The 16,887-nt window shown below is 45.0% G+C and overlaps 1 protein-coding gene across 1 annotated transcript; it reads left to right on the top strand.

The window, feature by feature from the left end:
• The first annotated feature begins 5,701 nt into the window (after positions 1-5,701).
• LOC311608010 (N-acetyllactosaminide alpha-1,3-galactosyltransferase-like 1) lies at positions 5,702-16,552 on the top strand. The gene is made up of 6 exons (XM_084800314.1): positions 5,702-5,833; positions 8,090-8,169; positions 9,887-9,922; positions 12,055-12,102; positions 14,928-15,065; positions 15,490-16,552. The coding sequence occupies exons 1-6, from the start codon at positions 5,726-5,728 to the stop codon at positions 16,145-16,147; spliced, it is 1,068 nt and encodes a 355-aa protein (XP_084656440.1). The 5' UTR covers positions 5,702-5,725; the 3' UTR covers positions 16,148-16,552.
• Positions 16,553-16,887: the final 335 nt, after the last annotated feature.

Here is a 16,887-nt window from a genome sequence, read left to right as displayed (position 1 = left end):
GGGATACCTGCCAAGGAGAGCTGCAAACCAGCTGTAGAACCAGCCTAAAAAAAAACCAAAAAAACAAAACAAAACAAAACAAAAAACCAGAAGTTTGTTGCAGTCAACAAAGCCAACAGGAGTTAGAGATCTGAAGAGCGCTTTGGCATCAGACTTGGAGATGCAGAATTTAAAATTTGCCCAGCTTTGGTCTAGTGTTTTTTCATTATGCTTCCTTTCCTCCCTTTTGGGATGGTAGTGTATATCCTATGCCATTGCGTGTTGGAAGGATGTGACCTGCTTCTTAATTTTGATTATATAGATTACATTTAAGAGATTTCTATGAAATTCCAGCACTCAGGAGGCAGAGGCAGAGGCAGGCAGTTCTCTGTGAGGCCAGTCTAGTCTACAAAGAGAGTTCCAGGACAGCCAAAGCTACACAGAGACACCCTGTCTTAGAAAGAGAGAGAGAGAGAGAGAGAGAGAGAGAGAGAGAGAGAGAGAGAGAGAGCGCCATGAGTTTCAGTAGTGTTGAGACTGATATAGACTATGGGGACTTTGAAATTGTACTAAAAGCATTATGGTATGACTCTAAGCCTATGGGGGAGGGCAGGGAGTGGAATGTAGGTGTTTGAATAAGATTGGCCTCCATGAGCTCATATATTTGAATGCTTACTCACCAGGGAGTGGCACTATTTGAAAGGATTAGGAGGTGTGGCCTTGTTGGAGGAAGTGAGTCACTGTTGGAGGAAGTGTGTCACTAAGGATGGGCTTTGAGGTTTCAACAATCCCATTCCAAGCCCAGAGCCTCTCTACCTGCTGCCTTCAGGTCCAGATGTGAAACTCTGAGCTTCTTCTTCAGCACCATGTCTGCCTGTGTGCGGCCATGCTTCCCACCATGTCTGCCTGTGTGCGGCCATGCTTCCCACCATGTCTGCCTGTGTGCGGCCATGCTTCCCACCATGTCTGCCTGTGTGCGGCCATGCTTCCCACCATGTCTGCCTGTGTGCGGCCATGCTTCCCACCATGTCTCCCTGTGTGCGGCCATGCTTCCCACCATGTCTGCCTGTGTGTGGCCATGCTTCCCACCATGTCTCCCTGTGTGCGGCCATGCTTCCCACCATGTCTGCCTGTGTGCTGCCATGCTTCCCACCATGTCTGCCTGTGTGCTGCCATGCTTCCCACCATGTCTGCCTGTGTGCGGCCATGCTTCCCACCATGTCTGCCTGTGTGCGGCCATGCTTCCCACCATGTCTGCCTGTGTGCGGCCATGTTTCCCACCATGTCTGCCTGTGTGCTGCCATGCTTCCCACCATGTCTGCCTGTGTGCGGCCATGCTTCCCACCATGTCTGCCTGTGTGCGGCCATGCTTCCCACCATGTCTGCCTGTGTGCGGCCATGCTTCCCACCATGTCTGCCTGTGTGCTGCCATGCTTCCCACCATGTCTGCCTGTGTGCTGCCATGCTTCCCACCATGTCTGCCTGTGTGCGGCCATGCTTCCCACCATGTCTGCCTGTGTGCGGCCATGCTTCCCACCATGTCTGCCTGTGTGCGGCCATGCTTCCCACCATGTCTGCCTGTGTGCGGCCATGCTTCCCACCATGTCTGCCTGTGTGCGGCCATGCTTCCCACCATGTCTGCCTGTGTGCGGCCATGCTTCCCACCATGTCTGCCTGTGTGCGGCCATGCTTCCCACCATGTCTGCCTGTGTGCGGCCATGCTTCCCACCATGTCTGCCTGTGTGCGGCCATGCTTCCCACCATGTCTCCCTGTGTGCGGCCATGCTTCCCACCATGTCTGACTGTGTGCGGCCATGTTTCCCACCATGTCTGCCTGTGTGCGGCCATGCTTCCCACCATGTCTGCCTGTGTGCGGCCATGTTTCCCACCATGTCTGCCTGTGTGCGGCCATGTTTCCCACCATGTCTGCCTGTGTGCGGCCATGCTTCCCACCATGTCTGCCTGTGTGCGGCCATGTTTCCCACCATGTCTGCCTGTGTGCTGCCATGCTTCCCACCATGTCTGCCTGTGTGCGGCCATGCTTCCCACCATGTCTGCCTGTGTGCGGCCATGCTTCCCACCATGTCTGCCTGTGTGCGGCCATGTTTCCCACCATGTCTGCCTGTGTGCGGCCATGCTTCCCACCATGTCTGCCTGTGTGCGGCCATGCTTCCCACCATGTCTGCCTGTGTGCGGCCATGTTTCCCACCATGTCTGCCTGTATGCTGCCATGTTTCCCACCGTGATCATAATGAACCTCTGAAACTGTAAGCCAGCCACAGCTAAATGCTTTCCTTTGAAAGTGTTCTTGTGGTCGTGGTGTTTCTTCACAGCAATAGAGCAGTGACTAAGACAGATGGAGTGCTTTAGTTTTAAGCAAGCAGAATCCCATTTTGGTAATGGTGGAACATCCACAGATCTATTCTGGCATCCAGAGGTGTGCGGGGTGGGGCAGCCGGTCCTAAAAGCAATGCCCTCTGGACACAGGAATTTTTATTTTGATTTGTTTTTCAGTGTGTTTGTGTGCTGTGTTTTGCTCCTTTTGAAGTGGCTGCCCAGATCCTTTGTACAAATTTTCACTGATTTTTCTCTCAATCCTCAGTTTCCTTCTCAACAGTGTCTTCCATCCTTCCTTCCTTTCTTTTTTTTCTTTCTTCTTTCCATCTTCCTTCCTTCTTTCCTTTCCTTTCTTTCTTGTGTTTTCTTGGTCTTGCAATGGTTTTAGACTTTTTACATTTAGGTTAATGAAATGTTCTGAATTAATTTTTGTATATGATGTGAAAGTACAGATCAGCCCTATTTACAGCTGGATATATAATCATTCCTGAGACACCTTTGAAAAGGATTTTTTTTCTCTAATGACTTTCATTACTTGTCAAAGTTGTTTATATGTGTGAGTCCATATTTAAGCTTCATTTTGCTCAAATAACCTGTTTGTCAATCTTCAAATCCATATGGTTTTGACAGATGAATCTTGTTAAGTATAAAGTTACAAAAATCTAATAGAAAAGAAAGAAATGCCAGAGTCCGTTTACATAGAACACAACAGCTCCAAAACATGAGATGATGCTTACCATCAGTATAATAAACACAAATTAACACAGTCACAATGAGTTGATTGCTATGATTAATATAAAGAACAATTCCATAATATTTGCTTGAGGTTTAACCTCTTGACCAAGAAATTCCATTTCTAGGAGTTTATCTTGCATATGAACTCAGGAAGGAGCCCGGTAGGTTGGTGCGACACCGTCATAGAGAACGTTTATCCCGGCGTGGCGCTTCCTAGAGCAGCAGAGGCACAGGCAGACTGTCTGGCAGTAGACAACCGATGCATAATTATGTTTGTGACTACAATACAGCTCATTTGTAGAAAGTAACGAGATGCTTCTGTATGAAGTGTTATGGACTGAACTTCAAAGTAGGTTGGGCGAAAAAGTAACAATGGATAACAATTGAGATGTAATATGAATAAATTAATAAAATATATAAAAAAATAAATTGATGTTCTAATGCAAAAAAAAAGAAAAAAAGTAAAAATGGTAAGAGTGGGTTTAATATGCTGATTTTTGTAGCCCCGTATTTTTAAGAAAGCCATATGTTCAAAATATATTTGCCGTGAAGCCCATAACAGCGTCTAATGATGGGGCTAAGGAGTAAAGAATGACAAGGGTCAGGTGCTGGCCAAAAGAAGACTCATTGTGCCTCGGATCTCCTTTTTTATATTAGAATTTTTTTTATCATGTGCACATACATATAAATATGCTTGCATCTCTTTCAAGAACAAAAACAAAATTAGTTTTAAAGGTCAGGGGAAAAAGGCATTTGTTATCTCAAATTATGTGTGGCTATCTCAGTGTGTTAGTGTAATTACATTTATCATCTTTTAGTTCCTGAAAATGCATTATTTCTATAGTCCTGAAAAATAAGCACCATGAAAACATTCTAAAAGGGAATAAGGGGAGACTAGTTCTGCCCGAGAAAACGATGTCTAAAAAGCATGGGAAAATGTTTGTAATTTGTCTCGGTCATCCATACACACACATCATCCAAAATATATTTTTATAAATAAATATCATAAAGAAATATAAAGAAACTGGAGCAAGATTAGAAGACCAACTCTGATGCCATCTGGGTCCAGATACAGTGCTTTGCGTCAGTCCACTACAGCCTCTGTCTAGGAGCTGTGGAACCAAATGTCATCACTAAATAGGGCTGTTCCTAAGTCCGCTGACTGGCCCCAGCTTAGACCTGCTCTGGCTGCAGACTTCACTGTTTGCCTTGCTGAGAGATGGGGGAGGGGGGCGAGCTGTGGTGCCGCCTGCAGGCTGTAAGAGCAAAGGTAGAATTCTGTGAGCCTCAGGGAGGCCAGTATCAAGGGCAGGGAGGTGTGATGCAGCCTAGAACTCACCCTGACATGCTGTCTACCTGGAAGCTCACCCTGACTCTGGACCACAGCAGGATATCCAAGGTGAGTCCCTGTAATGGTCCACAAACCAGAAACCCTGAACCAGACCAATGAGAGAGAGAGACAGACTAGAGTCTGGCAGTGACAAGTGTGAGTTAAAACCATATGTTACCACTGAGAGCCATGCGGTGTCTATGGTCTATGCTGCTACCACATGAAGCTTCTGTTGATGTCCATGGCTATGTTTCCACTGAGGGCCATGTTGATGTGAGTGGCCTGTTGCAGCCACATGAGGTCATGTTGATGTCCCAGGTCCGTGGTTCATGCTGCCAACAAGGGCTGTGTCTGGGTCCATGGTCCTACTGCAGCCAGGGACCGTGGTGATGATTTTGGCTCATGTCACTGACAAAGTAAGGCCATGTAGATGTCTGTGGTCTGTGCTGCTGAGGGAGGGGGTTGGAGGAGCACACACTATGTTGATGTCTGTGGCTTGGGACCATATTGGTGTCTTTGACCAGAATTGCTCCAGAGGCCATGCTGACGTCCTTGGCCTGTGCTGTCACTAAGAGCTATGATGGTGTCTGTGGCCTGAGCTCTACCAGAGGGCTGCGTTGATGTCTGTGGTCTGTATTGCCATGGGAGACCATGCTGAGGTAGGTGGCACGCACTGACACCAGAGATCATGTGGATGTCCGATATGTTTGCAGTGACATTGATGACTTCAGACTCACAGTTGAAAAAGAAGGTGGGGAAGGATTTAGTTTTCTTTAAGGGGCTGGTGACTGGGAGTTTGACCATTTTCCAGTGAGGTATAGGCAATACAAATTGGATTTGTGGGGTTTTTTGTTTTGTTTGGTTTTTGATGGGGAGGTCACAGGAATTGGGGGAAGGTGGACCTGGGAGGACTGGAGAGTGAGTGTGATGGGGTGCACAATGTGAAATTCCCAAATAACCAATAAAAATATGAAAAAAGGCAAGGAAAATAGCAAAGGAAACTCAAATCACATTTTAAAAATATTTTTATTTATTTATATATATATGAGAGCTCTAGCTGCATATACACCTGCAGGCCAGAAGAGGGCATCAGATCACATTATTAGATGGTTGTAAGCCACCATGTGGTTGCTGGGAATTGAACTCAGGACCTCTGGAAGAGCAGACAGTGCTCTTACCACTGAGCCATCTCTCCGACTCTCAAAATATAATAAAAAAAATTTTTTTTTGAAGTTTTCAGATGAGACAAAGTTCTATTTTATGGTAGCCACAAGAACAAGGTGTTACCTCAGGTGCCACTGTGGCAGCAGATTCTAATGCTTCCATCATCAAAAGAGTACAGTGATGTCATCAGGAGAGAAAACTCTGGCAACAGAAGGGTACCATGTAATTCCTGGCCTGTTTCTTTTTTTTTTTTTCCTATCATTTATGTTTACATCATCAAAACTAAAGGTAACATGACTCTTAGGAATATATAAGATTTTGGGTCATCATGGTAAAAGTCAGAGCTGGCTATCAATCCCAAATTTTGGCCTAAAAACACTATTATAGAGAGCGATGGGTGATTACATCAAAGTATTCTTGGCTTTTTAAGAATAATGTCATCAAGGGCACATGGACAGGAAATAACCTGGCTAAAGGAGCCACAGTCTCACTTCACCCAAACCTTCTCCCAAATGACCTTGAATGTAAACGGTGAACATTTTACATTGTTCTTGGGACATAGAGGTTGTGTCCACCTACACCTCGATATGGTACTTGCAGAACTTTACAATAGAAATGTAAGTCACATTTGTTGCCTTAAGTATCTGAGGGGATAGCTTAGAAAGAGGTAGAAATGAAACTTTAGTCAAATATTTTCTTTAACTCATGTTTCCAAATTTTCACTTCAACTTTGGTTAATACCGAAATCAAATATCTTAAAATTTCTCCTCCCACCCTCCAGGGCCTCTCTATAAAGTCCTGGCTGGTCACTACGTAGACCAGGCTGGCCCCAGACTCAGAGATCCTCCTGCACTGCTATATCCTGCACATTCTTTTTGTTTGTTTGGTTTTTCGAGACAGGGTTTCTCTGTGTAGACTAGGCTGTCCTTGACTCACTTTGTAGACCAGGCTGGCTTCGAACTCACAGAGATCTACCTGCCTCTGCCTCCCAAGTGCTGGGACTAAAGGCTTTTTTTCTTTTTCCTTTTCTTTTCTTTTTTCTTTTTTTTTCTTTCTTTCTTGATTTCTTTCTTTCTTTCTTTTTTTTCACACTCTGTTTTCAAACTTCACTTTTTGGAACATGAGTGGTTTCCGTACTACTCATGTGGCTGGTGGCCACTGTGTTAATAGATACACACCTGAAACTTCTTAATCATTAAATGTGGTTCCACACCTGGTAGCACCGGCCTGGATCTCCACAGGTTGGTGCAACCGCTGCTTGCTTCCAGACGGAAATGGGTGGGCCTCAGGATCAGAGGTCCTGTCTGTCTGTCTGTCTGTCTGTCTCTCTCTCTGGCAGTTAGAGCATTTTGGGGGTAGCCTTTTGACATGGGCACAGAGCTGGGTTCCTAGTTTCTCCAGGGGGCAGGTGGGAAGTGAATTCGCATGCCTGATGTCACTGTTAGCTCTTTGGTTCATCTACTGCACCTGGTTGGGCAGGGGAAGGGGGTGGATGCCTGAAATCCACTGGCAGACAGGGTGAAACAGGCTCAACGGATGCTTCCCCAGGGTGGAGCACCAAGCTACCTGCAGACCCCATTGATTGCTGCCTGATCACGGGGCATCCAACAGTGCTTACCCCAGAATAAATGGAGTCTCAGTTAGTTGTTGTGGGATGAGAAGTCAAGCCAACTTAACTTGTGAATTAAGGATTTATAAGCCCTGGGCAGTGGGAGTAACTGTGTCTGATGCCCTAGGGCTCAGGGTGTCAAGATACCTCATCTATATGCAGGGATACCATGCCTCAGTAACCCGGAGCCTTTATCACAGGATGAAAACAGTACTTATTTATCCTATGTGTGAGGGGATGGTGCCAAGGCATAGTTAAAGACATTTATTGGAGGCTAAGATCTCAGCATGGGGTGGGGTAATCCCAGGGAAATTCCCTGTGCTTGTTATCAGGAAAGGTCAGGCCTGTATTTTCGTTTAGGGCTATGTGACGCCCCTTACGAAAATCTGGAATGGCCACATCAGGTGGCCCCACTGACAAAGGGAGTCTGTTCTTCATAGTCCAAGCACAGAGCTGGCTACCTAAAGAGGGCCAGACTTCTACCTTAACCGGCATAGTCCTACACTTAAATAAGTGTCCAAAGCAATTAAACCTCTGTCTTCTTCCTTACCCAAAGGCAAGGCAAGTCTTACTTTCCAATGATGCCCCCCAAACCCCAGTTTTTGTGTAGGTGTTTAATATCGCCCATGTACACTCAATAGTGGGGGTTTATTGTCTTTCTATACCTGTGAGACAGTATATTTTGAGGTCATTAGGTAATCCTGAGGTCTTTAAGTAAATTTTGGCTTTATTATCTTTGTGACACATGTTGTTTGACAGTAGAGCGATCTGGAATCAGACACTGAATTCAGTTGGTGGCCAAATTCTGCAAATCCATTGTTGGAAGACACTGAAGAAAGTTTTATTTTCAACCTTTTAACTGAAATCTCCTTCCCTCTCTGCCTCCCTCCCTCTCCCTCCCCTCTTGTGCCCCCCCCTCATTCTTTATTTTTTAGGAGGGAATGAAATATACATGGAAAACGCTGTTGCTAATTTTGCTTGCTTTGTTGTTGGCATTAACTAAGCAGTACTCCAGGTAAATATGAAACACCGACGTATCACAGTTGTTAATAATTGGCCTAGCTGACCTAAAATGCACAAAGGCATTAAAGCCCTCTCCAACTTAATTTTAAAAGAAATCAGTTTTTCTTTGACAGACGTATACATTAATTTTTTTCTTTTCTTTTCTTTTTTTTTAAACTTTCAAGAAGTATTGACCAATTTCTTGGTTCCAGCTGGTGTAGAACAGCACAGTGACCTAAAGTCGCTTGTCTCGTGGAGCCTTGTGTTCTGGTGGGGAGGAAGGACATGTTTCCTGTGTCATCTGGGTGCTGTGTGCCCTCTAATAACGCTACTACGAAAAGATAAGGCAATGAGAGGGCCACTGGGAGCTCCTCTCTGATTTTTACTCTTCAACTTTTTACATTTGTTTCCTGTGTAGGTGTGAGTGCCTGCATACATGTCTATGCGCCATGTGCGTTCAGTGGCAGGGGAGGACAGGAGTCACAGAAGGTTGTGAGCCACCACGTGGTGGATGCTGGGAACCCAAACCCAGACCCTGGGCGAGAGCAGCACTGTTGTTGACTGCTGAGCCAGCTCCCCAGCTTCCTATTTTATCCTTAAAAAAAAAAAAAAGATTTATTTATTTATTATGTATACAATGTTCTGCCTGCATGTAAGGCTTGCATGCTAGAAGAGGGCACCAGATCTCATTACATATGGTTGAGAGTCACCACATGGTTGCTGAGAATTGAATTCAGGACCTTTGGAAGAGCACACGGTACTCTTAACCCCTGAGCCAGGCCCTATTTTACTCTTAAGGCACTCGTTTATTAAAACTTTTTCTGAGCTAGGCACGGTGGCACGCACCTTCAATCCCAGCACTCAGGACGCAGAGGCAGGAGGAGTCAGAGGCCAGCCTGGTCTACAGAGTGAGTTCCAGGACAGCCAGGACTACACAGAGGAACTCTGTCTCAAAAAACCAAAGCAAACATTTATATTAGCCTGAAATTCAGTTCAATCTGAATTTCTCTGCTGATTCTGCCCCCAGTGTATTACACACACATACACACACACACACACACACACACACACACACACAAATGTGTGCAGGATGGGCTGCTAGTTTAGGTTTTTTCTGTTTTTGTTTTTAGGAAAAACAACTTTGTAACACCAAAGTTCCAATCATTGTGGATGAGACTAAAAATACCAACCTGCCAGAGAAACAAAGCTGTGTGTGGGGTGGGGTGAGGGTACAGACAGGGACCATTAACATGCTAATGTTCCCCAAATACAGAAAAATTTAAATTCTCCCTTCCTCAGCGCTCTACCCTAATTGTCTTCTTTGTACCAATGGCACCAACCGCTGTTTAAAAAGCAGTTGTGAGTGGTAATGTCTTTAAAGTTAACCCCATCGCTTTGGTACCCGAGGCTATACTTATTTGCCCTCCAGAGTTATTTTATTTTAATGAAGGAGATTCACAGCTGGGCATTATAAATCTTAACACAGCCAACAAGCTACTAGCAGGCCTGCCTTTGGTACGTAGTTCATTGCTACAACCTTAAGCCAGGCATAGAGTGAGCGTTTAATGTGTCCAAATACATGAAAGGAGAGGCCTCAACTGTAGTGGAGCTTGTTGGTTTGTTTGGCTTTTTTTTTTTTTTTTTTTTTTTTTTTTTTGCTATTTTTATTATGTATAGGCTTTTTTTTTTTCAAATTTAAAGCTAAATTGACTTTTTTTTCCCCCTTAAAGAATAAAGGATCACCTACAGAAGATGTACGTCTGCTGGTAAGAGTCTGTCTCGTGAATATTCTAAGAACTGTGGAGGGAAGAGCGGGTGGAGCAAAGTGGGTTCCTGACAGAGATGCTGTGCAAAGAAGGGTGCTTTGAAGGAGGGGGTGGGGCCTGGACAGGGGTGGGGGCGGGGATGGGAACAGGAGGGATTAAGTTGGGGTAGGAGAAAGGGGAATTGTACTGGGCGGGACAACTGCAATGGGGTGGAGGCAGGCATCTCTGGGACGAGCTAGAAACCTAGGTCAATGAAGCACCCAGGAATCCGCGAGGGTGACCCTAGTTAAGACTCCTGGCAGTGGGGGACAGGCACCCTGAACCAGCCATCTCCTGTAACCAGGCAAGACTTCCAATGCAGGGATTGGGACACCAGCCCAGCTACAAAACCTTGGACCTACAGTTAGTCCTGCCTACAAAATGTGCAGGGGTAAAGCCGGAGCAGAAATTGAGGGGGTTATCAACTGGTCCAGCTTGAGGCCCATGCCAATGAGAGGGAGCCCACCCCTGACACCATTAATGATATTTGTAGGCTTTGAACTCTTTCAAACCTACTTTATTTGGGGTTATTTGATGCTTACACCTCCCTTCGAACCCACCTACCCTAGATAGGATAGAAAAGAGGTTAATGGGAGCAGGAGAAGTAGACCTTCTTAGACGTAGTTCCTGGGAGAGATTCAGCTCCTCCTCATCAGGATTCCAGCAAACCAGCAGTTCAGCAAAGGTGACTGCAACCGCAGCAACCGCAGCAGCCGGAACCCGGACCCTCGATGCAGCATTCTCGGGAGCGTGTCTTTCTATGAGTGTCTCGAAGCAGAGTGATGAACAGCCAGACAATGGGAAGCAATTCCAAAACTATACCTCTTGCTTGGGGTATATATATCCTCTCAGAGTCCATAGTAGGACGTTTATCAGTTGGCAAAGGCCATGCCTCTGCAAGACTTGTGGGAGAACAAACGCCAGGTGTTCTCCCACAAGTCTGTTTCCAGGAAACAATCACCGCACACCCTCGCACAAGTCTGTTTCACATCCTGCGCTTGGGATCAAAACAAAAACACAATTGCACCCACTACAGATATTTTGCTAAACTTGAAGACAGGGGTCTAGCATAACTGTCATCTGAGAGGCTTCACCCAGCAACCGATAGAAACAGATGCAGCGAGGCCCCCTCCCCCAACATTAGGTGGAGCTTGGGGAATGCTTTGGTAGAGGGAGAGGAAAGATTGTAGAACCAGAAGGGGCAAGAAAACTACAAGAAAACCTACAGAATCAGCTAATCTGGCCCATAGGGGCTCACAGAGACTGAACTGCCAATCGGAGAGCAGGCATGGGACGTCCCTCCGCCCTCAGCGCATATGTGACGGTTGTGCAGCTTGGTCAGCATGTGGGGCTCCTAACCACAGGAGCAGGGGCTGTCGGACTCTGATGCCTGCCTTTGGGACCCTTTCCTCTGGCTGTGCTGCCTCCTTTAGCCTCAATAGAAGAACGTGCACCTAGTCTTACCGCAACGTGATATGCTAAGGCCAGTTGATGTACGTGGGAGGCCTCCCCTTTTCTGAAGAGAAAGGGAGGAGGAGTGGATGGGGGGCGAGGGGGCGGTCAGAGGAGGGGAAGGGGAAGGACTGGGAGAGGTCGAAGAAAGGGGAAACTGCAGTCGGGGTCTAATAAATAATTATTTAAAAGGCATAATGCCCAAGTTTAGAATAATAACAATAGCTAATTATCCAGCACACACTTTTTTTTTTTTTTTTTTTTTTAAGCATCCCTCTCCTCGTATCCTTTTGAGGCTCCAGTTAGAAGCCTTTGTTACGGCCCACTGCATCTCTTCAAACTTCTTTTTTGTGTGTTTTTTGTTGTTGTTGTTTTTTGGTTTTTTTTTTTTTTTTTGTCTCTGTTGATCAAATTGAGTGGTTGTGTTACTTTATATTCCGGTTTGCTGAGTCCTCTCTTCAGCTCCCCCACCCTGCTGTTGGGCTCACCACTGAAGTATTTCTGTGCCATCTCCATTTGATACGATTGATAACATTTCCCATGTCTGTCTCTTTGCACCAAACCACGTCCTTTACCTCACAGACGGGGCGAATACTCACTGAGTGAACGCCCCCTGAGGTGAGTCTTCTCTTTGCACCTAGGAACGATCATTCGGAAGAACCTCAGCTCTCAGCCTGGTTTAATCCCAAGTAAGAACAAAATAGTAATGTAACTCAATTTGAAGAAACTGTTACTCTGTCATCAAAGTGTAGGTGCTCAAGATACACAGAATAGGCTTAGGTCTAAGACCTACTCAGAAGCCTTTTCATATGTGTATGGTCTACTTTTCAAAAATCATGCAGCTAAGAGGTCTGATAAGAGAGCTGACATATTCAATCTGATTTAATGTTCCTGGTATTATTAAAGCGAAGATGTCTTCAGGTGCAACCTAAAAATGCCAGTATTGGCTCCTCTGAATTTTAATTTACTATCTCTGTGATTAGCATATTAATTATACAAATGAATAGGTTTTACTGTGACATTTCCACATATGCATATATTATGTTTTGCTAGTGTCAATTCTTCTATTACGCTCATTTGGCATTAACACCCAGGGGAGATCATTATCTGCTTGTAATGGCTGTGTAATGTCTGACTTTATGTTTACATAGTACGTTTATAAAAGGTTAGTAATGCATTTATGCATTTCCTTGAGATTGTGTGATATTTGCAATCTCTCTCTCTCTCTCTCTCTCTCTCTCTCTCTCTCTCTCTCTCTGTGTGTGTGTGTGTGTGTGTATGTGTGTGAGTGATGTAAGAGTATGGATTTCTAACAAGGAGTCATTGGTTTGAAAGCTACAGGTTGTAAGCTTTGGGGTGGCTCTGTGTGGTAAAGTGGATGTAGCATACACGTGAAGACCGGATTTTCATCCCCAGCATCCGCATAAATGCTGGTACTCAGCTTATACTCCCTATGCTTAAGACGTGGAGACAGAGGATCCCTGGAGCAAACTGGCAGCTCACAGCCATCTGTAACTCCAGTTCTAGGGGGTCCCATGCTGTCTTCTGGCATCACTGGGTACCAGGCATGCGTGTGGCACACATGCGTATCTGCGGACAAATCACTCACGCTTAGAAAATGAAAGTAAATATGTTTTTAAAGATTAATAACTAAAGGATAAAAATTTAAAATTTTGACTTAGGCTATTCAATTACACTGGGTACCAGGCATGCGTGTGGCACACATGAGTATCTGCGGACAAAACACTCACGCTTAGAAAATGAAAATAAATATGTTTTTAAAGATTAACGACTAAAGGATAAAAATTTAAACTTTTGACTTAGGCTATTCAATTACACTTATTATACTATTTATTTTCCAATCTATAGTGGGTAAGTATTAGTAATGTTTTATTTATCTTACATATTTACCTGATGTTAGTTTTATAATATCGAATATTTCATTCTTGGCTGTGACTGCGCCTAGGTCTAGAGGAGCAAGGGGAGGTGGGATGGTTTTATAGGAGATCAGGGACTGGCAGAGCTGTGGATGCTGTAATCAGAGAGGGACACTGTTGTGCAACAAAATGGAAGAGGAAACACAACAAACAAACAGGTAGCCTGACCTCTCTCCCTTCGTGCCCTCTGAGTTCTCACTGGTACTTCTCATTTGTAGAACCTACTAGAAGCCATAGATCAAAGGACTTTGGGTGACAGTCTTTCCCCAGAGCAGAGAGGGGATGTGGGTGGATAAGAAGACAGACGGAAAGTGAGCAGCACAACAGCCTCTTACGGACTGCACTGTCTCCCAAGGCCTTCACTGACATGAGATCCTTCATGTCCCCAAACATGATAAACATGAGGTTCCATCAACTGTATCATCACAAGAGGATGACAGGACAGTCACATGATAACATTAGCCGCCCCCCCCCCCCCAATACTCATCCTACAAAGTCGAAGAGAAAGAGGGGGAAATAACTTACCCCATGCATAACTGTTACAGTCCTGTCACATCAGCTGTTAGGGAGATGGATAACAAGCGGAAGCAGGTAAGGACCAGACCCACGGTCTCCTCAGCCCCTGGTTGTGGTGTCTGCTGTGATCTCCTTCATTCCTGAAGACCCAAGTCCCTCAGCAGCACTGCTTGATTGAGGCACCACAATTTCCCGTTACTACTGGAGATGAGAGTGGTAAGGAGCATCCCAGAGAGCTCTTTGTGTTCTTTGGAAGGCAGTTCTCTGGGCTGCCATCAAGTCATCAGAAACAAGTCTACTAATTTTCTTTGTTCAAGTAGTCTTGTTTCCCCCTGTGTTGCATCCATGTGCCTCAAGTGCCTCAAGCATAAAGGAAAAGCTGAGAAGGGAATAACGAATAGTGTGTGTGTGTGTGTGTGTGCGCGCGCGCAGGTGCATGTGCAGGCCAGAGGTTGATACCAATTGTCCTTTTCAGTGTGCTTCTACTTTTATGAGACAGATTTTAACTGAACATGGAGGTCCCTGTGGGCTAGGCTGGGTGGCCAGTGAGTCGGAGGGATCCTGTCTCTAGGTGTGCACCATACCTCAGCTTTTGGCCATGGGGTCTTGGGAAGCAGACTCAGGTCCTCATGTTTTTGGCCATGGGGTCTTGGGAAGCAGACTCAGATCCTCATGTTTTTTGGCCATGGGGTCTTGGGAAGCAGACTCAGGTCCTCATGTTTTTGGACATGAGATCTTGGGAAGCAGACTCAGGTCCTCAGTTTTTGGACATGGAGTGTTGGGATGCAGACTCAGGTCCTCAGTTTTTGGACATGGGGTCTTGGGAAGCAGACTCGGGTCCTCATGTTTTCATGGCAAGCAGCTTTATTATCCTCCCAGCTCCACAAAAACAAATGCCCTAGGTATTCGGGGGTTGGGGAAGAAAGGAAAAATAGAGGTTAAAAACATAGTGAGCACTCTACAGCCATTAGCTATCATCACTTGTGTGACTTCACCATGTCACTTGTATTGCTGTCACAATAAGCTAATCTGCTGGGGTTTTGTTCTGTTTTGCTCAACAGGAAACGTCCTGATGTTAGAGCTACAACTAGTTGGCTCGCTCCAGTCATATGGGAAGGAACTTATGATAGAAAAGCTCTAGAACAATATTATAAGAGACTGAACATTACCATAGGCTTGGCTGTCTTTGCTACTGAAAAGTATGTATTACTGGTATTTGCCCTTTGTGTTTTGGAGACATAAGGATGAACAAACAGCATGGACTGTCTCAGTCCAGAGCACTGCCTGCTAAGGGACCTGTCATCACTTCCCACTGCCCCATGTACCTGTGGATAGTGGGGTGGTTTTCCCCCTCCAGCATTAGCCGAATGTTAAAACGTGTGCAAACCTCCTCATTACTGGCCACTTAAATCTCTTTCCTTTTCTTTGTACCAAACTTTATGTCTCTTCTCAGGGCCCCCAAGCTCACCCCACTTTCTTTCACCAACCAATACAGCTTGAAGGCACAAACACAAGACCACTATCTTCTTACCGCCAATGTCTTGCGTGTTAATTGGGATGCTAAATGGCACCTATCTCTTAGGGGATTTCAGTGAAGTAGGTGTCTTTTCGTGTTTTTCATAGCTTTACAAGTCAGTCCCTGAAACACTTCATAAAATCTGCCGATAAGCACTTCATGGTTGGCTACAGTGTTATCTTCTACATCTTGGCTGAGGAGAAGTACCATCTACCGTACTTAGAGTTGGGTCCTCTTCGGACACTTAAAGCATGGAAGTTATCTAATAAAGACAAGTGTCAAGACTGCAGCCTCAGAAACATGAACAGCATGAAAAGCAAAATCATGCAATACATACGATACGAAGTCAGTTTCCTCTTCGTGATGGCTGCGAGCCAGGTCTTCAAGAATGACGTTGGAGTAGAGACCGTGGGCAGATCTGTAGCTCAGCTTCACTCGTGGTGGTATTTCAGAAACCCCAGAGAGTTCCCTTACGAGAGAAGAGTTAAATCAGCGGCCTTCATCCCCTTTGAAGAGGGAGATTTCTACTACAACAGTGCCATTGTTGGTGGCACACCCAATGATGTTTTAGCCCTTATTAAACAATATATAAAGGGAATTACAGAGGACAGGGCCAATAAACTTGACAGCACATATGAGAACCACCTAAATAAACATTTTTTTATCAATAAACCCACCAGGGTGTTATCACCAGAGTACAACTGGAACCCGAAATATAAAACTCCTCCAGAAATAAAGCGCATTAAGGTAGCGTGGCAGCCATAAGTTACCTGATGGTTGAGCTATGAATTCACAAGTTCATAACAGGGATTCCTAAATATAAAACTTGTGAAACATATGTATAGTATTTCAGAATAAATTATCCTTGAAGTTATAACTCTCCTTAGTCTGAATATAAGTAAATAGATAAGCTATTTACTTACATGATGTAATATTTTATGAATGCACTATTAATACTGTTAGAATCGTTTTGTGGATATGGATGATTTTTTATGAAGCAATCATACATGTCAAATAGATACACAGAAGCTTAATATTCATCACTTTGCTCATTTTTTTTTCTTGGTTTTTCGAGACAGAGTTTCTCTGTGTAGCCTTGTCTCACTTTGTAGACCAGGCTGGCCTTGAACTCACAGAGCTCTGCCTGCCTCTGCCTTCCTGAGTGCTGGGATTCAAGGCAAGCACCACTTAGCTCATTTTTTTTTTTACTGTGATATATATTTCTTAGCGTCAGTCTCCTTGGTCAGTATTCAGCGTGCCTAGGATGTGATTGAACTTAGGTGACCTGAAAACACTCTAGGTAACTAATAAGGAACTTGCTTTCAGTGCTGGTGGTGCTAAGTTTATTTTTAATTTTCTAACTTTTTCTGTGTGTGTGGATGTTTTGCCTGAATGTGTCCCTATGCACTGTCCACATGCTTAATGCTCTCTGAGGCCAGAGGAGGCCATTGGATTCCCTGGAACTAGGAGTCACCACGTGGGTGCTTGGAACTGAACCTGCGTCC

The sequence above is a fragment of the Acomys minous genome (assembly GCF_964271855.1).
Source record: "Acomys minous genome assembly, chromosome: 10".
In the NCBI taxonomy this organism is placed as follows: domain Eukaryota; kingdom Metazoa; phylum Chordata; class Mammalia; order Rodentia; family Muridae; genus Acomys; species Acomys minous.
Note: the sequence above shows the minus strand (reverse complement) of the source record. Positions and strands in the feature narration are given on the sequence as shown.